Source organism: Triticum dicoccoides, chromosome 1B, assembly GCF_002162155.2.
Source record: "Triticum dicoccoides isolate Atlit2015 ecotype Zavitan chromosome 1B, WEW_v2.0, whole genome shotgun sequence".
In the NCBI taxonomy this organism is placed as follows: domain Eukaryota; kingdom Viridiplantae; phylum Streptophyta; class Magnoliopsida; order Poales; family Poaceae; genus Triticum; species Triticum dicoccoides.
In genome coordinates, this window is record NC_041381.1 from 459,071,478 (window position 1) to 459,096,640 (window position 25,163).

General features: G+C 45.4%; 1 protein-coding gene across 1 annotated transcript; it reads right to left on the bottom strand.

Moving 5' to 3' along the window:
* Positions 1 to 4,093: 4,093 nt before the first annotated feature.
* Positions 4,094 to 7,879, bottom strand: LOC119306918 (hexokinase-10-like). The gene is made up of 9 exons (XM_037583008.1): positions 7,599 to 7,879; positions 7,246 to 7,393; positions 7,010 to 7,171; positions 6,472 to 6,546; positions 6,215 to 6,370; positions 5,999 to 6,097; positions 5,795 to 5,922; positions 4,865 to 4,946; positions 4,094 to 4,771 (listed from the first exon to the last, which is right to left on the bottom strand). The coding sequence occupies exons 1-9, from the start codon at positions 7,877 to 7,879 to the stop codon at positions 4,400 to 4,402; spliced, it is 1,503 nt and encodes a 500-aa protein (XP_037438905.1). The 3' UTR covers positions 4,094 to 4,399.
* Positions 7,880 to 25,163: the final 17,284 nt, after the last annotated feature.

A 25,163-nucleotide genomic window follows, 5' to 3' on the forward strand; every position in this document is an offset into this window, starting at 1 on the left:
GGGGGGGGAGATGGTGAGGTCGAAATCGAGCGGATTGGTGGATGGAAAAGGGTGGAGAGGGTGGGGAAAGCTAGATCCACACGTAGAAACTCAAATCCATGGACCAAATCCAACAAAATCTCAACTCACCAAGAAATCAGAAAAAAATTGGGGCTATTTTTGGTGGGGAATTTTCGGATTTAGGAAGAAATCAACAAAATCAACCTAGAAAACAAAGGGTAGGGACTCCAAAAACGTGATCAACGTAGCTCATGATACCAAGATGATGTAGGGCAAAACCCTATGTGGATGATCTTTCACGTTTGGAGTGGATCCTACGGGGAACACGATGGACGCGCGGAAAACACAAGGGAGAACGCGGGAGAAACGAGAGAATCACTAAACCGACAAGTAATCGATCACACAAGGGCTAGATCATCGAAAGCATAAGGTAACACATGATCCAAAATTAACAAGGGGAGGATACAAAGGGAACCATTCTTCTCCGTGAGGAGGTCTTGATTGTCTTCCCTTGAAGGGGTCTTGAATCCGCTTGGGGGATCTTCTCCGAAGAGGTCGTGAGCTCCGAGGAGAAGTAACCAAGTGGATGAGCAAGGCTCTCACACAAAATATGAGCTAAACTATTGCTAAACCTAGCTAGGAGGTGGGAGATACCTATTTATAGTCGTGGTGCAAATGGGAGTCAAAGTGAAGGGGTACAAGGGCTCTAGCCTGTGGCTGCGGTCACTCAGGTGTCGGACGTCCGGAAGACGTCGGTCGTCCGGAGCTTCGGGACGGTCCAGACGTCCGTAGATGTCGGACTTCCGTAATTTCGGCTCGGGTGCTGGTTGCTCAGTCGTCCGGTGGCTTCGGTCTTCCGCTAATTTCCTCTCGGGTGCCCAGCTGCCGAACGTCCGGAGGGCGTCGGTCGTCCGTGGTTCTGGGAGTCGTCGGACGTCCGGGCCGGGCCGGTCGTCCGTGGCCTGTAGCTCTGTCCTGTCTTCCTTCCCTCGCTGTAGCATCTCCCAGGGCTCGGACGTCCGGGACCGGCCGGTCGTCCGGTGCCTGTAGCTTCACAAATGGTCTTCTTCTTGATGTCCATGCTTGGAGTCCTTGCCACCTTGGCCATTGGGTGTAGCTGTCCCGTGGCTCTCCACCAAGTACCTGATCACACAGAGTGTCCATGTGAGGTAGTAGCCAAGTCTCGTGAGTAGAGAGAGGAAGTTCGGAGAGGAGCGAGTTCACCTTATCTTCAATAGCCTTTGCTCTAGCTCTTGTCATGGGTCCAAGTGGTGTTGAGAGAGATGTAGGTACGTCCATGGGGATAAGCAAGGAATGCTCCGCATCATTACCCGAGGGATAATATTTAGCTCTAAGAACTTGACCACATAAGTTTTCAGGATTCTGGATCAGCCGCCAACTTGCCGCAAAAGGAGTGCTTGATTAAATAATCACATATCTCATAAACTAATTCCTCCTTGTTCTTCCGTCTATCCCAAGCAATCAAACGGAGTCAGGTGAATAAGTTCCCTGTTTGCGCACTCTCCCATGGAGGTAAATAAGTTCCCTGTTTGCTACTCCCTTCATAATGTAAGGCGTTTTTTGACACTACACTAAGAAAAAAAAACGCGTTACATTGTGGGACGGAGGAAGTAGAAGATTGTTTGATATGGTGTTAACAACTATTTTTTTTCGACAGAGGGTGGTGTCGATAACTGCTTCCGCAGTCATTTGTTTCGCAAACATATATTTTGACTGTTAGATGTCTCAGCATTTCAGTTTTCTTGGCGTCTGGCTTTCTTGCCGACGATGTTTCTGGTTTTACACTCGTGCCACTTTGTTTCTCCTGTGCTTCCAATATCATTTTCAGCTATACGTATAGGATTGTCTACTTCTGCCTCAAAAGGAATAAGGAAAGAAAACAATTTCTGGAAAAGAAAAGAAAAAAAAGTATCAAAGGGCTCCCATTGGCCAAAAATAACAGAAATTTGATGATCCATTACTCCACCAATACGTAAGAACCACGAGGTGACATAACAAGCACGTGCCGATAAATTACTCAAAGACTTTCGCGCCATTTTATATATAAAGCAACGACCAGAAAACATACCGGTGCAAACACATGCCACCATCACACACAACACACACACCCAAGGTAAGATACAAAGATGCCGGGCACCGACACACCACCCCAACTACCACCAAGCAAACTACATATGCACCAAGAAGAACCGCTTGGAGCCGACGGAGACCTCCACCATGAGCTAGCCACCGAGGAGAGGTGAGCCGGACAACGACAAGGCATGGACTCCAACACGGTGCCTCCAAGAAGAGCACAACAAGTGAGTACCACCAGTGTCTGATCCCGAAGATCAAGTTTTCACCTAGAGCATCAAGAAGGGAGTGGGAACAACTGCGATGGAGCCTTCAAGAAGGAAATGACGTCCACAGATGCCACCGCCGCTGGCTAGGTAGGAAACCAGGGAAGTAATGCATCCTGGTGCTCACACCCCTCTGTCGCACCCAAGCGATGCCGAACACCAACAACCATGCTACCCTCGTGGCCATGCCTGCCCACCCTCACGTGAGACACCCCCGAGACCAACCAAAGGCATCAACTTTGGTCTAAAAGGCGGCTCCCAACCGACGGAGCAGCAGCAGATGCCCCGCCTCGAATATCGCCGGAACTGCGTCAACACACACTTGGCCGAGGAAAGAGGAGGGGGGGAGCGAATGCATCCATGACCGGCACACCCTATGTAGGTGACGGATGGCCCGACCACGTGGACGCCTTCCATCCTTGTAGCCTACCTCCTCGCCGGAGACCCCCTGTGTCGCCCCACCACAGCAACTGGCGCAGATCCACACGAGACCACCAATGACCTTCGTCCACCAGCAAGGGGTACCAAATCGACCATCGCCATCAGTCAAAAGTGCTCACTAGAGGCATCAACTCGCTCCGCCTGACCATCCGCCGGAACCGATTGGAGCCCGGCCAGCACGCCCGCCAGATCCACCGCTGCTGGGCTGTCACCCCCACCAGCCGGCGCCGACGTAAGGGTGGCCGCCCGCAGCCCAGGTCGCCCACGACCCACACCGCTGGGTGGACAGACTTGGAGCAGCCGCCGCCGTCTTCTACCAAGCGTGCACCACCACGCCCACATCCATGGGCCAGATCCGGACCTAGCACATACTCCCTTCATCCGAAAAAGCTTGTCCCTCAAATAGATGTATCTAGGGACAAGTTTTTTCGGACGGAAGGAGTACACCGTGGGTGGCCATCGTGCTGCAGAAGTGCAGAGTGCAGACTTTTGTCAGCGAATTATAGGGGTTGCCGTTGAGTGTCTAAATCAGCAGTGCTGAGGCTGTCCATACCGTGTTCTGTTCGGTATATGTTGGTTCCAGCCGGCCTCATTTTGCCTTACAACATCAAGAATGTTCAGACACAGTTATAAATATATGGGATTCTCAAAGAATGATTTGATTGGTTGTAAATCGCCATTTCGTCGACACTGCTGGTGTTACCCTGTCCATCATGTTGGCTGTTGAATTTGAGAACTGCAGTCTGTTTAAAGTACATTTGAATTAAAAGTTTCAGCTCCTCTGTTCCTAAATAAAATATGTTTGACAGTTCAATTTAAACTGCAAAATCTTCTTACATTTAGAAATAGAGCTACTCCCTCTGATCTATATTACTTGTCGCTCACTTAATACAACTTCTAGTAAGTATTTTTTTAGATTAACTAAGTAGTACCTGTTCTGCCTTTCTGAACGCTATTTTCCTTTCAAACGCTGAAGTTCTCGCAGTTGCAGAACAACATGCAACGTGTTGTGACCTAGTTTTGTTCAGCAACATGTTGGACACAGTCCCGTTACAGCCGGCCTCAATTTGCCTTGCACGGCAATAATTTCTTCCTCCTACTTTTTTCACCTCACTTGAACGATGCAAATTGCTCGCATTGCTCAAAAAAAAAATAATCGATCCTGGCTTTCATACCAGCCAGTGAGCTGCTAGAAAAACCGGCACAGAGCATACCATTGCAACACAGAGAAAGTGGAAAACGCAAGTTTAAACAAAATAGAGAAATATTTTTCGAATGATAGGTTTGAACAACAATTGAGAAAACTTTACTACATCTCATTCGTCCACAACAATTAACAACTTCAACCGATTCATGCATACATCGGACCACTGACTTAACATCAGAAAGGGACTAGACAAGAATCAATTTTTATCCTGTATACATTTGAGGGACTATTTGAAATGGGTTTAAGTTTTGTGTGGGCATTGGTATTCAGTTCAAAACCAAATTAAATACCTACACCCACATAAAAATACACCCATTCTAAACATGCCCTGGGGTATGAATGAACACTCTCCATCTTTTTCATGTGCGCAGGAGTTCAACCTACATCATGCTTATATGGAGTTCTTTCTAGTCGACGAATATGCTGCTGCGATGAGAGCAGCCCCCACCCCGGAACCCTCCTCCACCACTTTAAGAACGATAGTGGCTGCGATCTCCTCCCCAAGGATCTCCAATACGGCTTCATTCAGATATTCTCTGAATAATGAATATTCTTGGTAGAGGCCGCCCTCGATTGCAATGACTGATCTCTTTGGTACACCCGCTATACTTCGGACTCTGGTGGTGCCACAAAGCGTTCCATCACGACCAAGTTTTTGTAGTATTGCAACAATTCCAGCTGCCGCTAGGCGTGCGGCTCTTTGGGTGATGATGTCGCACACTCTCTGCACCAGTCTGCGAGTCTTCAGAGGAACATTGTGTATCTGTACAACGTAGTGGAAACATTAGAACTAGTCGAAGGACCATCGAACATGTTTTTGCACATCTAACTTATCCACTGTCCTGTGAGAACTAACCTTCAGATGTTCTTCCAGTATTCTTCCGACTTCCTTCAAGTCAAGAGAATCATCCTCACGGATAGCAGATAGACATGGAGTGCTGCATGAGAATATAAGAAGTATCAAAATTTCTATCACTATGTGGAAGATGTTCTTGTTATTTTCTGTTGAGGAAGTGCAAGATGTTCATTGTTATTTTCTGTTGAGGAAATCAGACAAACATATTTGTTAAAGCATACGTCTGAAATGTGCAGCGCAAGCTAAATATAACAACCCTCAGTGGAAATATATTTTAGTGATTAAATCTATAAAGATTTTCGAATATGAAACATCATTATAAGCAATCATCCAATGTCTACAAATTTAACTTATCAAGTAATGCAGATTATTTGCATAATAGTACTATAGAATATAAGCATATGTTGTTACCAGAGATTTATTGTAACGAACATGGAACAACTCCAAAATGAAACAGATCATTGGCGATTCAAACTAATTAGAAACAAGATAGACACTATGCTTAGTGAACAACAAACAGATACAGTAATGTAGCAAAAGACACAAAGCAATAGGTAATGGGAGAGCAAAGGAGGACCATTACAGGCTAGCATATACTTATAAAAAGATGAAACTCATGGGCACTAGCACCCATGGTTTATTGATATAGGAGAAGCATCCCTTGTGAGAAACCAGAAATTCATCCCCGACGTGGCTCGAACCCTGGTTGCTGGAGACGCCACTGCGCTCCCTTGCCACTAGGACCATTACAGGCTAGCATATACTTATAAGAAAACCACATCTTAGGGACAGGAGAAAACATCAAAATTAGGAATGACTTCCAAGGTTGTAGAAACAGGGTAAGGATTAAGGACTAGTTATCACCAAAAGATATTCATTTGCTAAGGCATACATATATTCAAAAGAAACGAGTGCCTAGTATGAAGGTACCTTAAGATGAAAGGGATAGCTAAACCATCAACATCAGTACCAAATACATCCGATTCTTGAGCCATTTTATGGAACACCAGTCTTGCAATCTCCCCAAGATACACACCCGATATCATTTTCTCAAAACCCTAATGTGGTTAGATGTCATCAATTCATAACTATCATAAGCTATTCCAAAAGAGAAAGTTGATCATGACGAGTTACCTGGTCATAGTAATTTGGTGTCTCATTATAGAAGCATATGTCATAAGGAGTTAATGGTATTTGCGGAGGACGGAAGCTCCCCCATTCCACATTTACAACCTGATGAACACGGTTAAATGATCAGAATTTCTATGCAGCAATGAAATTTCAAAACGAAATCGATCAACTACAGCAAAAAAGTAGTTCCACACAAAATAAATAAGTGAAGTAAGATACCGTTTGTCCGGAGTTAGTAAGAAGGCGCTGGCATTTTGTGATTGCCTCATTACGTTCAATATAGCAAGCATTGGTGCCAGCTCCAATAATCACCGCAGCTATTGTATCCTCATCATAATAATGCCCCATAGCTAGTGTGCCCACGGTATTATTCATCTAAAATTTGAACATCAAATGAAACAATCAGCCAAAAGAGGCATATATTCTGATATACTAATGAATAATATTGCACACACCGTACTTATAAGCCAACATACCAATGCATTGACCTTCAAATTTAGTCCATTCCTTTCAAGTGCTTCGTTTAAGCACTGAGCAACATCTTGCCCAATCTGATTATCCAGAAGTAAAAGGAACCAGGGTTGAAAAATAAAATGGAATCAACTACAAATATAATACTTAAGAAAAATATTGATGCAATGTGTTATGTAGCATTTATCATGAGAAAAACAAAACTAATTAGTGTCGTAGTTGCATCACATTCACAATAATAAACCTGCCAAACAACAGGTCATTTCAATGTTTCCTGAAAGCCCGTTGTTAACATACACTATTGTGATGTATCAAATGAACCAAGATATTCAAATTTCTCGAGACAACACATCACAAGGCCTGATATGTGCTAGTTGAAATATGAATGTGTTGTTATCGTCTAGCACTAGTGCACCACGTAAGAAATATGGCGCTGATGAATGATACTAACATCAGCTCAAGCTTTCACATCGGGCACATCACTCAAACTGAATGCATGCGATGAAAAAAGAACAATGCAAGGTGTAGTTTTCTTTAACTTACAGCCTCTTCAATTGAAAATTCTTTAGTCCACCGTATTAAGGACCCAGAGGTTATGGAAAATTGTCTCATTGGAAAAGAAAATGTAAAACCAAGTGCCCTTCCTTCGTCCCCCTCTCTTTCAATGAAATTCTTTAGTGTCGAGGCAATGGAATTGAAAAAATCCTGCAAAGAGAAGAAAAACTCACATACAGAAACGCCAACTAGTAGGGAAGCAGAAACAAAATGTAAAAACATACCTCGCTTGTGCCTTCCATCAATTCTTTTTTGACCGGTTGATGCTCGATCTTTTGATTAATGATTGTGGACCCTGCACCAAGTTCCACTTTCAAGAACCTAAAGCCCGTTCCTCCAATATCAACGGCGTAATATATGCCTTCTTCACTCCTGGTCGCATGCACAATATGAACTACCGTAAGACAATTGTACGACAGGGTATATACAGTAAACTTGTCAGCCTATGCGAAGTAATAAGGATTGCATTATGGACAAAAAGACCATTCTGCAAATCACGATTCTGCAAACTAAGATGACAATGAAGCGTGACATAGAAGAAGGAACGAATAGGAGGAGGAAGGGCATCGGCATATACCCATCCAGGAGCAAGTCGACGCAGGTGTGCAGCATCCGGACCTTGCTGGCGTCCTCGGACGCGAGCCCAGCGAACATCTCGACAGCCAGGGAGTTGACGACCCGCTCCAGCCGCTCCGTGGGCGTGGCGAAGCTCTCCTCTACGTCACGCAGCACCGCCATGGCCCGGAGCCAGCGCCTCCAGGCCACCACCCTCTGCGCCACCATCGCCGTCGCTAATGCGCACGTCACCGCCGCGCAGCCAGCCGCCGCGGCCACCCGGAGCCACCCCGCTCCCCCCATCCCTCCACACGCCGCGCTCAATCACACACCACTTACCGATCGACCGCGCCCTGTCCGGCGCGCCCCACCTCACAGCCCGCGTACTAGGTGCTCGGCGATATGGCTAGCCCCGTGAGCAGTCCCGTGAGGCGATGGCCGGCAGGAGCTCTGGAGGGACGTAGGTGGGGAAGCAGCGAGAGATGCTGCAAGAGGAGAATGCGGCGAGGACTAAATAGGCGAAGCGAGGGGGGCGAGGATTTATGAGGAATTGGCGGTCACGTCCGCTTCCTTCCACGAAAATAAATAATAAATACGTCCAATCTTCGTCTTCCATAAATCAGAAGATTTCCATAGGCAACAATAAATAGCGACCAATGAATTGTGTCTCTGCTGCAAAATCTTTGAGTATATCTGTTGCAATTTTAGCAGTAAATAAATATATATGTTTGACGCAATACAATATTTTAGATATATATTACTACCTGCTATATATCTTGCATTAATGTTGTATAACTAGTGGCTGTCATTACTGCATCCATGCATTTGACTATCTATATGGCTCACAATTAATGATATTGTCAGGACCCCGACTCAATGCCACATCGATCTAGCATGTAACACCTCATATCACTTTGCGGCCTCACGCACGGTATTCCCATGGGTGTCGCCTTACCTTTGCCCGGAACGGTTTGCGCCTTTTGGCACACGTATATGATAGTGTCGCTAGCATCCATATGATAAGGAGCCCGGGCTGACATGGCTAGTCGTAAACCCAAAGTGGCACAGACTTACAGGGACAGGCATCCATGACCCAGCATCGAACGTGTCGGTCATCAGCGAGTGAATCCAGGCTGTAGCACTGGGCTAGCAGGACTCTGGTGAATCGGGCTGTAGCGGGCTAACAGGACTCCGGTATTCATCGCGTGACATTTCCCTGAAGGGACAGACACAGGAACGAAGAAGGACACATGCCGGCCAGCCTAAGTGTTCCGGAGCAGTAGCAAGCTACCATGGCTCGGTGGAGACACTAGGAGACATTTTCTGGTAAGAGAGGCTACTAAAGATAAACAACTAGATAGTCAGATCCCACACATACCAAGCATTTCAATAACATACACACAATATGCCCGATATGTGCAAATACAACATGGCATCACAACATGACTCTACGACTCAAGTATTTATTCATTAGGCTCCGAGGAGCTAGATATTACAAACAGGGGTCTCATGACCCAACATTCAGAGCATACAAATCAAAACACAAGCGGAAGCTATCATGTCTGAGTACAGACATCTATAAATGAAAAAGGCGGAGAAGCCTGACTATCTACCAGATCCTGCCGAGGCACAAGATCGTAGCTGAGGTAACAAGCTAAACGTCGAAGTCCACGTGGAACTACTAGTGAGACCGAAGTCTCTCTGCAAAAACATAAAATAGGCAAACGTGAGTACAAATGTACCCAGCAAGACTTACATCAGAACTAACTACATATGCATCATTATCAACAAAGGGGATGGTGGGGTTTAACTGCAGCAAGTCAGCTTTGACTCGGTGGCTATCCTAAACTACGACTGCAAGCAACTCTTTTGAGGTGGCGCACACGAGTCCACATATTCACCATATCAATACACCACTATGGATCCGCTCCCGTCTCCCTACGAGAACGCCATCCATAGCACTCACGCTTATCCTGCGCATTTTAACGTATCCACTTTCACTTGTCTATGAACTGTTATAGGCAACCCAGAAGTCCTTTACCGCGGACACGGCTATTCGAATAGATGATGTTAACCCTGCAGGGGTGTACTTCTTCATACATGTTTCCACCACTTAGCGTCTGCACACGACATGTGCTCGGCAGACTTCAAGCGAAAGCCGACGTGGGTGTAGAGCACGACCTACCTAAACACTCAAGTCTCTAGTCCAGGTTTATCGCCTATTCGGGTTCCATCCATGAGGAGATCCGGCCGGAGTTTCGCTCACAGCCCCAAACGATGTGAACAGGGTTCCCGAGACACCAAACGGGCGCCCGGTACACCGTGCCACGTGCCTACCGCATCACAGCCCACCCCTCCGGTCAGCGCTGCCCACGGCCTCCAGCATACTACAAACACCAGAAACTACTTGCAACTCCTGGACAGAGGACAAGGGTGAATAAGAAGTCGAGCGGAGTCATATTTCAGGGCCCAATGTATGGTAGTAGCTGAATCATGGATCACAAACACAGAGCTCAGTTCCTGAGGACGGCTTCAATGAGACAACCCACCATGTACTCCTACATGGCCTCTCACCGCTACCTTTACCAAATCATGTTCACACACTTAGCTTTCAATGGTAGGACATGTTCACACACCTCTGATTCATTCCCGATGAATCAGACCTGACACAACTCTAAGCAGTAGCAGGCATGACAAACAAGCATGAATGAGTAGGCACATCAGGGCTCAAACAACTCCTACTCATGCTAGTGGGTTTCATCTATTTACTGTGGCAATGACAGGTCATGCAAAGGATAAAGGGGTTCAGCTACCGCAGCAAGTAACAGATGAATCGGTGTTGTCCTAATGCATTAAAAGAGAGCAGGGCGAGAGAGTAGGATTGTATCGGAATGAACAAGGGGGTTTTGCTTGCCTGGCACTTCTGAAGATAGCATTGAGTCTTCATCAGTGGCAACGATCACATCGTCGGTACAACGTCTATCGAGGGGGAACAACACCGGCAAACACAGAAGAAACACGATCAATGCAATGCGCAATATGATGCATGCTATGACATGGCAATATGAATGTGTTTTGGGCTAATGCACCTAGCTATGATTTAAATGAAGTTGGTTTGAATACATGATTCAAATTCCAACTCCATATATGGTTATTTAAATGCCCTTTATTTGTTTTGTCCAAAACAGAGGACAAACATTGCTCAAACATGCATGAAAATGGTACAGATGGATTCCTTGAATTTTTCTGATAATTTTTCATATATAAATTATTTCATTTGGAGTTACGGTTAATTTTCTATGATTTATTGAAGTTTTAGCTATTTCTGGAATTTTCCTGATTAGTTATAAAATAAACTAAATTTCAGAAAAGGAATATTGCGTCAGCATGGCGTCATGCTGACCTCAGCAGAGTCAACAGGGGCTGGTTCGGGTCAAACTGACCAGTGGGGTCCACTGGTCAGTGACACAGCGCTTGCTGGAGTCACAGACATGTGGGGCCGGTCAAAGGCCACGTCAGCGAGGTCAACGCCGACGCGTGGGGCCACTGTGATTAATTTAAACTAAACAGGAGTTAAGCTGTGATTAATTAGGGGCGTGGGGCCCATGAGTCAGTGGCCTAGGGGGTTGGTTAGTGTGGGGGGGTTAGCTGCTAACGATGGCCACGTCGGATTCGCCGGCGGTTGGACGATGGCGACGACCCAGAGCGGCGGTGGCTCGCCGGAGTTGCGCCAGGGACGACGGATCGACGCGCCAAGGGCACCAGGAGGTGGCCCGTGGCCGCGCGCATCCAGGGGAACCAACGGAAGGGTGCGGGGTGGACGGAGTTCGCCGGAAGCGAGGTTGTGGCGGCGGCCGGAGTTCGGGCGCCGATGAAAATGACGACACGGTGCACGGGAGGATCTACGGTTAGCACCTACGCGTTCTATGAGAGCTCAAGAACCCAACGGAGGCACGCACTGGACCAAATGGCCACCGGAGCCTCGTCGGCGATGAGCTCGTGCGGCGGCGTGCTGTCGGGGGAGAGAGGCGCGGCGGCTACGGCATGCTAGAGAGAAAACGGAGAGGGGGAGGATGATCAGGAGCTCACGTGGAGTGCAGTGGTGGCCTCGGCGTGTTCGGGGAAGCTCGGACGGCGACGGGTCGACGATGGAGATCCGCGGCTGCTGACGATGAAGACGACGATGGCGGTGACGTTGCAAGGCTTCCGGAGGGCCGTGGATCGGTGGGGAGGAAGAGGGGGTCGAGGCGGAGCTCCTGAGCTCAGCGGAAGGGCGAGGGGTGGCCGGTGGCTATGGATGCGACGGCGGCGCCCTCCGGTGGCTCTCGGTGGTGCTCCAAATCGAGAGAGGGAGAGAGCTAGAGCGAGCAGAGAGAAGGGATAGCGGTCGAGGGGGTCGAGGGCGTCTCCGTGGCGTTGCGGGAGACGTCCAGGGGGAGGAGGAGGCAGCCAGGCAGGGAGGAGGTGGCCGGGGCGCGTGGCCGCGCGCGCCGGGCGCGTGCCCGTCCTCCTGGCAGGGAGGAAGACAACAGGGGCGGCCCAGATGGGCTGGGCCGCACAGGAGCTGGGCCGGCTAGGCTGCCAGGTGAGCGCCAAGTAGTTTTCTCTGCTCTCTTTTATTGTTCTGTTTGTTTTATTTTTAAATTTATTTTGCCACTGTTTTGAATTTAAAATAATTCAAACAATGCCAAAAGCTCCTCTGAATATTTTTATTTTGCTAGATGGACTTTTCCAAAAGCTCATAAAATATTTCAGGGGTATTTGAAATTATATTCTAGTTATATGAATATAATTCAAATTCAAATAGCTAATGATTTAAATTCAAAGTCCCAAGATTAAGTCCTTAAAAATGTTCAATATTTTGGTTGGGACCAGAACCCTTTGCCAAAATTATCAAACATTTAAGAAGAGCATTTTGGAACAATGAATGAGATTTTAGGGTTTTTGCCCTTCTTTTATTTAGGGTTTTGAGGCTTCTAAATTCCTCAGTTCAAGTTTCAAAAATTTAAACATGATGCACAGATGGAAGCAAGCATAGGTCAGGCCAGAACTAGGGATGTGACAACTCACCCCCACTAAACAAGAATCTCGTCCCGAGATTCAAGCGTAGGGTAAGATGAAGGGGAAACGCAAACTAACACAATCTTCACGATCCAGGTTGCCCTTCATAAGAACATTGATTCGATCACCATCATTGTCTTGATGTCTTGCTCCGAGAACTCCAACCAACATGACAACAAGAGGAGAAGGGAACTCTAGAAGGATCAATCTTCTCGAAGGTCGAACAACTCAGGATTAACTCTCGGAATGAGACATAGCAACATCTCTCGAGCTGAGAGACGAAGCACACATCCATAGGAATGGAGTGAAGCAGATGACGAAGGTTCACTAGGTAGACAACAATTTCACACTTAAAAAGGTGGTAAACGATTGTCAACGTAGCGAGGAGTTGAGTTGCCATGATACCACAACGAGACACCTTAGGAACCGTGACTCATAGATATATCCCCTTAAGTGGCAAAAAGAATTACCTTTGATTCAGAGATCATTGAAACTCTTTAAACCAGCCTAAGGCAATTCTCGAGCGATCGTTTGGAGGGGGTCGGTAGAATGGCATACTCGGACTTGGATGATGTGGATTACCTTGTTGAAGACAACGTAATGGATGATTTTGCTTACCACCGGAAATGGAAGAGACCCGTGGTAGAATGGCACATTGGCGGTGCAAGCTGGGAACAAAATGCAAATGCTGGGAATGATTCTGGTAACTAGGGAAGAATCCAACAACAGAGAGTGAATTCACTGTTTGAAAAGGTCATAGCATTGCCGAGGAAACTGAGAGCACTATACAGTTAATGCCGACGATCAAACCTAGCACTTGCGCGTGCTCTCAAGAACTTGAGCATTTCCATATTTATCAAGGTTTTACCAATATCCGTGTCAAGGATTCTGGCAACACAACTTACTACCATGATGAATACTGGTGGAGGATGCAGATGCAAAGGAAGATAACACCTTCTCAGATTTCACCTTAGCGAGGCCAAGGAAACAAAATCTGGATGATCGACCGAGAGACATTTAGCACTCCGCTTCTAATGTTCTCCTTGATGTGCTAGCATAATCCATAGATAATTATGGTTTGATATCTAGAACATCAAGTAAAAGGTCGGACTTCGGGAGCACAAGAATCCATAAGGAATAGCTACGGAGGTAAATCCTGCGAAATCCTTATGGGGGAGGTGGCCAACTTCCTCAATCAAGATACTACAATAATGGGTCTTCCGGCTGGGTGTGTTGGCCACGACATCCCCCTTACCAGTTATCGAGGGGCCAATATTATAGTTCTTGGGAAATGTTCCAACCATCATATCTGCCTGAGATTCAGATCTGGTTGGTGTCAGGATATTCCAGACTCATCGAGTCTAGGAAGAAAAATGAAAGTTTGCAACACAAATCGACGGGATGACGTTGCGAGATTCTCGGGGAATGAACTACGATAGCAAGCTCCGAAGCATGAGCTGGTTCTGCTACGCACGTGTGAACACGCTGTTCCAGGCAAACATGATCACATGGTAGTCTTACAATAAAACACTACCGAGTTCTGGTAGGGAACCATCATTGAGGATATCGAAGTTCTTTCATAAGTCCGGATTAGGTCTTATGAAGGAACTCCTTCTCCTTGAACAAATCAATTAGTGGCTTGGGGTGCTACGGAATACATATGGAGTGGAGGTAATTAATCTACCAAACCATAGTATACTTTGCACATGCATGACTGACTTGGGACGATTCCAGAGGAAACAAAACAAACCTTTCTCAACCCACGGCGGCAACTTGCACCAAATGCACATGAATTAGAGGAAGTCACTTCTTCCATCCAAGCATAGGCTTCATGAACGGAACACGAAAGCATTGCTTACAAAGTTTCCAACACTAGGTTGATGTTCAACATGAATCATGGGGGAGACAAAATGCTGCTGATAGGCTCAACAGCAACTCATCGGAATTTCCATATCACTAGACTTCCACCATCATGTGAACAAGGTGATAGTATTGGTCAGACCAAAAGATATAATGGTGTATGCTCGAGGGACAGCCACGAGTAAGACAACATTACGAACATCGTTGGTTCTGATTTGATTTGACGATAGCCCATACTTAAATCAAAGTTTTATAAGACAATAGGTCCAATAACTGATCACAGGGACCAATCGATGAAGATATCATCTTTCTTCAACTAACACACCAACACCAGGATATCTCTTTGAAACGAACTAAGTTAGGTAAGCTTTTATCTTCCAACTCTCCAAGTTGCTGTTCAGCTTAACCATCTAGCTCAGAGGTATCCAACACGGATTCTTGGAGAAGGGGTGGTTTACAGGAATAAACCAACTTGATCACGAACTCAACATAGCGGTCAGGTGACAACCTGGTAATACTTCCGAGAAGATATTTGGAAAGTCACGAACCACCGTTATGTTACTAAGCTCGAGAAAATCTTGCTTTTGAGGGCAAGACGACATGATCAAATGAGTGAGGACTTGAAATAATTCCTAACTCATTGGTTGAGGAGTGCACCAGAAATAGGGACTAGGTAGCACAATCAGTCTTAGGGTGACGATTCAATAATCAACACGCTAAGAATGAGGTTATCGTCCATTTAACTACCAAGCAACAGAGTTGCTAGCAGTATTGATTTCACACGCCATGACTCATTTGTCGGCATTCCGGTTACAATAACACAGGAACCGAGGAATGAACAATGATGGCAAGAAGTATCACTGTACCAAGAGTTCATAGGATGGTGTGCAATTCCTATAACAATCCCGATATAAAAGATGGTAATACTCCAAGGTAGAGCAGAACCAAAAGCTGGATTGGCATTTGATCTGTGGAATACAACTGCTTTGACCCAATCCTAGATATGGATGAGGTACTGGAGTTTGTTTCTCCAAGTCATTCCGCGATAGAATGGCTTGACGGACCACAAGAGTAATAGGCATCGATAAACGAATGCATGCATACTCTTGACTATCAATTGATAGACGAAGGTCAGTAGACAACTAAAGAGGGACAACTCAAAGGAACATATAACTTTCTGAGTTGTGGATGCATAGATTAGTATGTCGAACCAGGTTCAACATAATTCTTCCGGATAACCCATGCAGAGAGGTAGGACTGGCAGAGTCACGATTTATGAATGGAGATCTCCTCAAGAGTACTCTAATTGTGATCTTTTGATCCAATAAACATCTGCCATAAGCGGTTCATAGTATTTGGAAGAAGGGAAAAAACCACGGACCTCGAGGACTATCGCAAAGTTACTAATATCCTAAAGGAACTAGCAAACACTATCAACATGAAGTAAGTAGAGTGAATCTCGGGTTCAGAAACCCAAAAGTAGAATACCTACTACTAAGTGGCATCACGGGATGCTTTCGAGAGGAAAGGCCAGAATCATCACACTGGAACACAAGTTATGGCTAAATTATTAGATGACCCCCTAAGACACCTAGGGTCATAATAAGAACTCCAACATATATGTCAAGGCAACAGAGTACCTCAACTCACCGATTAGTGTGATTAACCTGGCCCAAAGGAACATAAGAACCAGAGGGAAAGGACTTGCAAGTGCATCAGATTGTTTAGAAACCTGGGATGACTCGGACAGCATAACGGCTGTAAATGCTCAAAAAGATTTGAGACAATCACAAAAATGGTGGCATAACCACTCAGAAGCACAATATCAAGGTTTCGAGATCAACAGTTAACATACAGAAGTAGTAGGAACTGGACTGAGGCTTAAGTCCAACAGTTCTATAGGTCTACGGATTAGTAACACGTGATCCTGATAGAAAGAAGAGAAAGCCTAGTTCCTTAACCCCGTAGAAAGATAAGATGACTCAGATCAGAAGGGCATGAGGTAAAGGAGTAAAAAGAGCCTTACGTTCCATCCCACAATCAATTCCCTTATATAACTAAAGAATTTCTAGACTCAACTTCGACCAGTTTGGCTTGGTAATCCTACAGGCAGTCAAGCTCTGATACCAACGCTGTCAGGACCCCGACTCAATGCCACATCGATCTAGCATGTAACACCTCATATCACTTTGCGGCCTCACGCACGGTATTCCCACGGGTGTCGCCTTACCTTTGCCCGGGACCGTTTGCGCCTTTTGGCACACGTATATGATAGTGTCGCTAGCATCCATATGATAAGGAGCCCGGGCTGACATGGCTAGTCGTAAACCCAAAGTGGCACAGACTTACAGGGACAGGCATCCATGACCCAGCATCGAACGTGTCGGTCATCAGCGAGTGAATCCAGGCTGTAGCACTGGGCTAGCGGGACTCCGGTGAACCGGGCTGTAGCGGGCTAACAGGACTCCGGTATTCATCGCGTGACATTTCCCCGAAGGGACAGACACAGGAACGAAGAAGGACACATGCCGGCCAGCCTAAGTGTTCCGGAGCAGTAGCAAGCTACCATGGCTCGGTGGAGACACTAGGAGACATTTCCCGGTAAGAGAGGCTACTAAAGATAAACAACTCGATAGTCAGATCCCACACATACCAAGCATTTCAATAACATACACACAATATGCCCGATATGTGCAAATACAACATGGCATCACAACATGACTCTACGACTCAAGTATTTATTCATTAGGCTCCGAGGAGCGAGATATTACAAACAGGGGTCTCATGACCCAACATTCAGAGCATACAAATCAAAACACAAGCGGAAGCTATCATGTCTGAGTACAGACATCTATAAATGAAAAAGGCGGAGAAGCCTGACTATCTACCAGATCCTGCCGAGGCACATGATCATAGCTGAGGTAACAAGCTAAACGTCGAAGTCCACGTGGAACTACTAGTGAGACCGAAGTCTCTCTGCAAAAACATAAAATAGGCAAACGTGAGTACAAATGTACCCAGCAAGACTTACATCAGAACTAACTACATATGCATCATTATCAACAAAGGGGATGGTGGGGTTTAACTGCAGCAAGTCAGCTTTGACTCGGTGGCTATCCTAAACTACGACTGCAAGCAACTCTTTTGAGGTGGCGCACACGAGTCCACATATTCACCATATCAATACACCACTATGGATCCGCTCCCGTCTCCCTACGAGAACGCCATCCATAGCACTCACGCTTATCCTGCGCATTTTAACGTATCCACTTTCACTTGTCTATGAACTGTTATAGGCAACCCAGAAGTCCTTTACCGCGGACACGGCTATTCGAATAGATGATGTTAACCCTGCAGGGGTGTACTTCTTCATACATGTTTCCACCACTTAGCGTCTGCACACGACATGTGCTCGGCAGACTTCAAGCGAAAGCCGACGTGGGTGTAGAGCACGACCTACCTAAACACTCAAGTCTCTAGTCCAGGTTTATCGCCTATTCGGGTTCCATCCATGAGGAGATCCGGCCGGAGTTTCGCTCACAGCCCCAAACGATGTGAACAGGGTTCCCGAGACACCAAACGGGCGCCCGGTACACCGTGCCACGTGCCTACCGCATCACAGCCCACCCCTCCGGTCAGCGCTGCCCACGGCCTCCAGCATACTACAAACACCAGAAACTACTTGCAACTCCTGGACAGAGGACAAGGGTGAATAAGAAGTCGAGCGGAGTCATATTTCAGGGCCCAATGTATGGTAGTAGCTGAATCATGGATCACAAACACAGAGCTCAGTTCCTGAGGACGGCTTCAATGAGACAACCCACCATGTACTCCTACATGGCCTCTCACCGCTACCTTTACCAAATCATGTTCACACACTTAGCTTTCAATGGTAGGACATGTTCACACACCTCTGATTCATTCCCGATGAATCAGACCTGACACAACTCTAAGCAGTAGCAGGCATGACAAACAAGCATGAATGAGTAGGCACATCAGGGCTCAAACAACTCCTACTCATGCTAGTGGGTTTCATCTATTTACTGTGGCAATGACAGGTCATGCAAAGGATAAAGGGGTTCAGCTACCGCAGCAAGTAACAGATGAATCGGTGTTGTCCTAATGCATTAAAAGAGAGCAGGGCGAGAGAGTAGGATTGTATCGGAATGAACAAGGGGGTTTTGCTTGCCTGGCACTTCTGAAGATAGCATTGAGTCTTCATCAGTGGCAACGATCACATCGTCGGTACAACGTCTATCGAGGGGGAACAACACCGGCAAACACAGAAGAAACACGATCAATGCAATGCGCAATATGATGCATGCTATGACATGGCAATATGAATGTGTTTTGGGCTAATGCACCTAGCTATGATTTAAATGAAGTTGGTTTGAATACATGATTCAAATTCCAACTCCATATATGGTTATTTAAATGCCCTTTATTTGTTTTGTCCAAAACAGAGGACAAACATTGCTCAAACATGCATGAAAATGGTACAGATGGATTCCTTGAATTTTTCTGATAATTTTTCATATATAAATTATTTCATTTGGAGTTACGGTTAATTTTCTATGATTTATTGAAGTTTTAGCTATTTCTGGAATTTTCCTGATTAGTTATAAAATAAACTAAATTTCAGAAAAGGAATATTGCGTCAGCATGGCGTCATGCTGACCTCAGCAGAGTCAACAGGGGCTGGTTCGGGTCAAACTGACCAGTGGGGTCCACTGGTCAGTGACACAGCGCTTGCTGGAGTCACAGACATGTGGGGCCGGTCAAAGGCCACGTCAGCGAGGTCAACGCCGACGCGTGGGGCCACTGTGATTAATTTAAACTAAACAGGAGTTAAGCTATGATTAATTAGGGGCGTGGGGCCCATGAGTCAGTGGCCTAGGGGGTTGGTTAGTGTGGGGGGGTTAGCTGCTAACGATGGCCACGTCGGATTCGCCGGCGGTTGGACGATGGCGACGACCCAGAGCGGCGGTGGCTCGCCGGAGTTGCGCCAGGGACGACGGATCGACGCGCCAAGGGCACCAGGAGGTGGCCCGTGGCCGCGCGCATCCAGGGGAACCAACGGAAGGGTGCGGGGTGGACGGAGTTCGCCGGAAGCGAGGTTGTGGCGGCGGCCGGAGTTCGGGCGCCGATGAAAACGACGACACGGTGCACGGGAGGATCTACGGTTAGCACCTACGCGTTCTATGAGAGCTCAAGAACCCAACGGAGGCACGCACTGGACCAAATGGCCACCGGAGCCTCGTCGGCGATGAGCTCGTGCGGCGGCGTGCTGTCGGGGGAGAGAGGCGCGGCGGCTACGGCATGCTAGAGAGAAAACGGAGAGGGGGAGGATGATCAGGAGCTCACGTGGAGTGCAGTGGTGGCCTCGGCGTGTTCGGGGAAGCTCGGACGGCGACGGGTCGACGATGGAGATCCGCGGCTGCTGACGATGAAGACGACGATGGCGGTGACGTTGCAAGGCTTCCGGAGGGCCGTGGATCGGTGGGGAGGAAGAGGGGGTCGAGGCGGAGCTCCTGAGCTCAGCGGAAGGGCGAGGGGTGGCCGGTGGCTATGGATGCGACGGCGGCGCCCTCCGGTGGCTCTCGGTGGTGCTCCAAATCGAGAGAGGGAGAGAGCTAGAGCGAGCAGAGAGAAGGGATAGCGGTCGAGGGGGTCGAGGGCGTCTCCGTGGCGTTGCGGGAGACGTCCAGGGGGAGGAGGAGGCAGCCAGGCAGGGAGGAGGTGGCCGGGGCGCGTGGCCGCGCGCGCCGGGCGCGTGCCCGTCCTCCTGGCAGGGAGGAAGACGACAGGGGCGGCCCAGATGGGCTGGGCCGCACAGGAGCTGGGCCGGCTAGGCTGCCAGGTGAGCGCCAAGTAGTTTTCTCTGCTCTCTTTTATTGTTCTGTTTGTTTTATTTTTAAATTTATTTTGCCACTGTTTTGAATTTAAAATAATTCAAACAATGCCAAAAGCTCCTCTGAATATTTTTATTTTGCTAGATGGACTTTTCCAAAAGCTCATAAAATATTTCAGGGGTATTTGAAATTATATTCTAGTTATATGAATATAATTCAAATTCAAATAGCTAATGATTTAAATTCAAAGTCCCAAGATTAAGTCCTTAAAAATGTTCAATATTTTGGTTGGGACCAGAACCCTTTGCCAAAATTATCAAACATTTAAGAAGAGCATTTTGGAACAATGAATGAGATTTTAGGGTTTTTGCCCTTCTTTTATTTAGGGTTTTGAGGCTTCTAAATTCCTCAGTTCAAGTTTCAAAAATTTAAACATGATGCACAGATGGAAGCAAGCATAGGTCAGGCCAGAACTAGGGATGTGACAGATATCGATCCCAAGATGGATCTCAAGAATTGCGTTTGTGCCGAAGAGGGCGTACAATGGTCAAGAAGATCATTCTCTTAATCTTCAACATTATCTCGAGATGATGATGGAAACATCTTCTATCATGGGTCAACTTTAACAATTACTACTCACATGCCTCTGAAACCACATATGTATATTGGAGAAAATGTATCTCTTTAGATTCTATACAAGATTTGAGAGGTCATCCTTTTCTATCCCTGCATTTTTTTTCAAAAGAACCATCCTTGCCTAGTCTTTTCATTGCGGTGATCATCATTGCCCAGTTAGCCAAGTTAAGATTTTTTTTGAACACAGTACAGACGCAAGCGCCCGTACACTCACCACTATGAACGCACACACGCACACCCTATCCATATGAGCACCTTCGAGAGACTGAGCCCTCATATCCTCTTGAGATTTGCGAAGTCGCCGTAGGCGCCTCGCCGTCGACGGGAACGTCTCCTCCCACTGAAAGCACGTCGCCGAAAATGCTGAAATAAATCCATAAATAATGTGAGCACCAGAACTTGAACCCTGGTGGGCTGGGGATACCACTGTCCCTCTAACCATCCAACCACAGATTGGTTCACGCCAAGTTAAGATTTTCATGTGGTATCTTCATAGAGGAGTTGTGCTAACAAAAGACAATCTCGCTTGACGCAACTAGCAAGAAAGTAAGAAGTCTCTAACTTTTGTACTCCCAATAAGACAATCAAACACCTCTTCTTTCAATGTAAGTTTGCGCGTTCTATATAGTCAGTCATCCAAATAATGTAATATTTGTATTTGCCCACAAGTCTTACCAATATATATGGTCACTGCCTGGACAGAATACCAAATACATTTAGTACGGTAATACGGTGGGAGCGTCTGCCTTACTATGATCGCTTTGGCTACGTAGAAATGATTGTGCTTTTAATGACAATAACTCTTTTTTATGTAGATTATTTACCGAACATGAGTGGCAGCATAATCTCCAGATTATTTCTGATGCTCCAATTGCACTGACTTTGTATGGGGTCTACACTACATCAAACGGAGTACCAGTCGCTATTCAAGACGTTGTGTATGTGATAGGAGCAGGTGGCCAGGAAGGTTTTTACCCAACATGAGTGGCAGCATAATCTCCGGATTGATCCACCTCGTCCGTGGACACTAACATAACAGACTCATATGGCTTTACTTTTGTCTACTTGTCATTTTTTATAATAGTTTGTTTGATGGCTCGTTTGATGGCTCGTTTGTGGTTGTGTACAGAGGCAGGTGTCGCACATTATGCTTTGTATTCGCTTGATTCTACATTTTGAGGTAATAAAAATGCCCTTTGTCGAAAATGTAAGTGAAAGTGGTCTTCTCTCTCTTGCAACTTAGCAAAACTCTTTTACATGGAATCTCTTAAAGAAGGCGACCTCTACCCTAATATACAAACCCTAAGTTTTCAAAGCAAGTATGAGATACTTTCGCGTTGTCTTGTAGTCTGTGTTACTATATAACAACGGATGGATAAAAAAATCTAAAATAAAATGAAGGAGGTATACATTGGTGTACAAAATTCTTGTATGCCATAGTTTTTTCTATGAGGGTATAAGATTCGCCTAAAATTGTATCATCTCCCAAATGATGGTGTTAGAGTTGTGATCACACGTAGTCTATGGTGGTAGTGTGCAGTGGTGAAGCATGAACAAGATTTTTTTTTGGGGGGGGGGAGGGGCACAAACTATAATCTACTAGGGCGATTAGAGAGGTGCTCGTGGCGACTTCGTCAATCTCAAGACCAGCCGACCCAGCCTCTAGAAGGTGCTCATAGGGGTAGGGTGTGCTTGTGTGTGTTATAAGGGTGAGTGTATGTACATGCTTATGAGCATTTATGTCACTATTGTGTCCCCCCCCAAAGGGGCATGAAAAATATAAGAGAGCAAAGCAACAACATTAGCTTATGCTTGAAATTTTTCAATCTAGGGGGGGGGGGTATATGTATTCCACTACGATCATAAGCACATTGTGTTTTATAGGAGTGTGTACAATGGTTAAGAAGACTTATTTCTCTTGTCTATCAACATGATATAGACATGACAATAAAAATATCTTCTACAAAGCGTCAACTTTAAGAATTAACGTTAGCATGCCTCTAAACTATATGTTGATCAAGAACTAGTTATGAAAGATATGACTAAAACATGATATCTAGTATAATCGAGAAAATGTGTACCTTTAGAATTTAACAATTAAGAAATCACCGTTGCCTACTTATCTCAATGAAAGTAGTTTCCTCTCTATTGCTCCATAACAAAACTCTTATGTGGCATCTATTAAAGAAGGCTGATGTCAACCCTAATTTTTCTGCCTTACTTAGCTCACTGAAAGTAGTCTCATCTCTCTTGCTACCCAGCAACCAGTCTTGCATAGGATCTCTTAAATATGGTTGACGACAACCCTAATATCCACAACCTACTTAGCTTAGCGAGGGTTGTTGCCTCTCTCTTGCTACACGACAAAACTCTTGCGCGGGATCTCTTAAAGAAGGTTGACGTCAAATCTAATATACATGACATAAGTTTCCAAAATAAGTGGGAGACGTTATCACATTGTCATCTAGTCCATTACTATGTCAACAATGAATAGAATAAACATTCCAAAAGTTTAAGAAGGTGTATAAAGATACGTCTAAAACAGAATCATCTCCTAAGCGATGGTGCTAGACATGTGGGTCACCTTGTCTCTATGCTTACGTCATACGAGGTTTTTATGAGGGTGTATAAAGATGCGCCTAAAAATGAATCATCTCCTAAATGATGGTGCTAGACTGGTGTTCACACGTAGTCTATGGTGGTCATGTGCAAGAGGGTGTATGTAGTTCACCATGATCATAAAAATATTGCGTCTTATAGGAGTGTGTAAAATGGACAATAATAGATCTTTCTCTCAGCCTTCAACGTCACCAACAGATGGCAATAAAAACATCTTCTATAACAAATGAGCTTCAAGATGGCAATAAAAATAACTTCTTTAATGAATCAATTTCAACAATATGTTTACACACTTCTAGAACTATATGCTTATTAAGAATTAGTTATGGGTCTATATTGTGTCCCCCCCCCCAAAAAAAAGAGGCATGAAAAATATAAGAGAGAAAAGCAACAACATTAGCTTATGCTTGAAAATTTTCACTCTAAGGGGGATGGGGGATATATGTATTCCACTACGATCATAAGCACATTGTGTTTTATAGGAGTGTGTACAATGGTTGAGAAGACTTATTTCTGTTATCTATCAACATTATATAGAAATGACAATTAAAAATATCTTCTACAAAGGGTCAACTTTAAGAATTAACGTTAGCATACCTCTAAACTATATGTTGATTAAGAACTAGTTATGAAAGATATGACTAAAACATGATGTCTAGTATAATCGAGAAAATGTGTGCCTTTAGACTTTAATAATTAAGAAATCACTGTTGCCTACTTATCTGAATGAAAGTAGTTTCATCTCTATTGCTCTACAACAAAACTCTTATGTGGCATCTATTAAAGAAGGTTAACGTCAACCCTAATTTGCCTGCCTTACTTAGCTCACTGAAAGTAGTCTCATCTATCTTGCTACCCAGCAATCACTCTTGCATAGCGTCTCTTAAATATGGTTGACGTCAACCCTAATATCCACAACCTACTTATCTCAGCGAGGGTTGTTCCCTCTCTCTTGCTACACGACAAAACTCTTGCGTGGGATCTCTTAAAGAAGTTTGACGTCAAATCTAATATACATGACACAAGTTTCCAAAATAAGTGGGAGACGTTATCGCATTGTCGTCAAGTCCATTACTATGTCAACAACCAATAGAATAAACATTCCAAAATTTTAAGAAGGTGTATGAAGATACGTCTAAAACTGAGTCATCTCCTAAGCGTTGGTACTAGACATGTGGGTCTCCTTGTCTCTATGCTTACGTCATACGAGGTTTTTATGAGGGTTTATAAAGATACGTCTGGAAATGAATTATCTCCTAAACGATGGTGCTAGACTGGTGTTCACACATAGTCTACGGTGGTCATGTGCAAGAGGGTGTATGTAGTTCACCATGATGATAAAAACATTGCATCTTACGGGAGTGTGTAAAATGGACAAGAATATATCTTTCTCTCAGCATTCAATGCCAGCAAGAGCTGGCAATAGAAACAACTTCTATAATGAGTCAATTTCAAGATGGCAATAAAAGCAACTTCTATAATGAGTCAACTTCAACAATATGTTTACACACTTCTAGAACTATATGCTGATTAGAAATTAGTTATGGGTCTCTATTGTG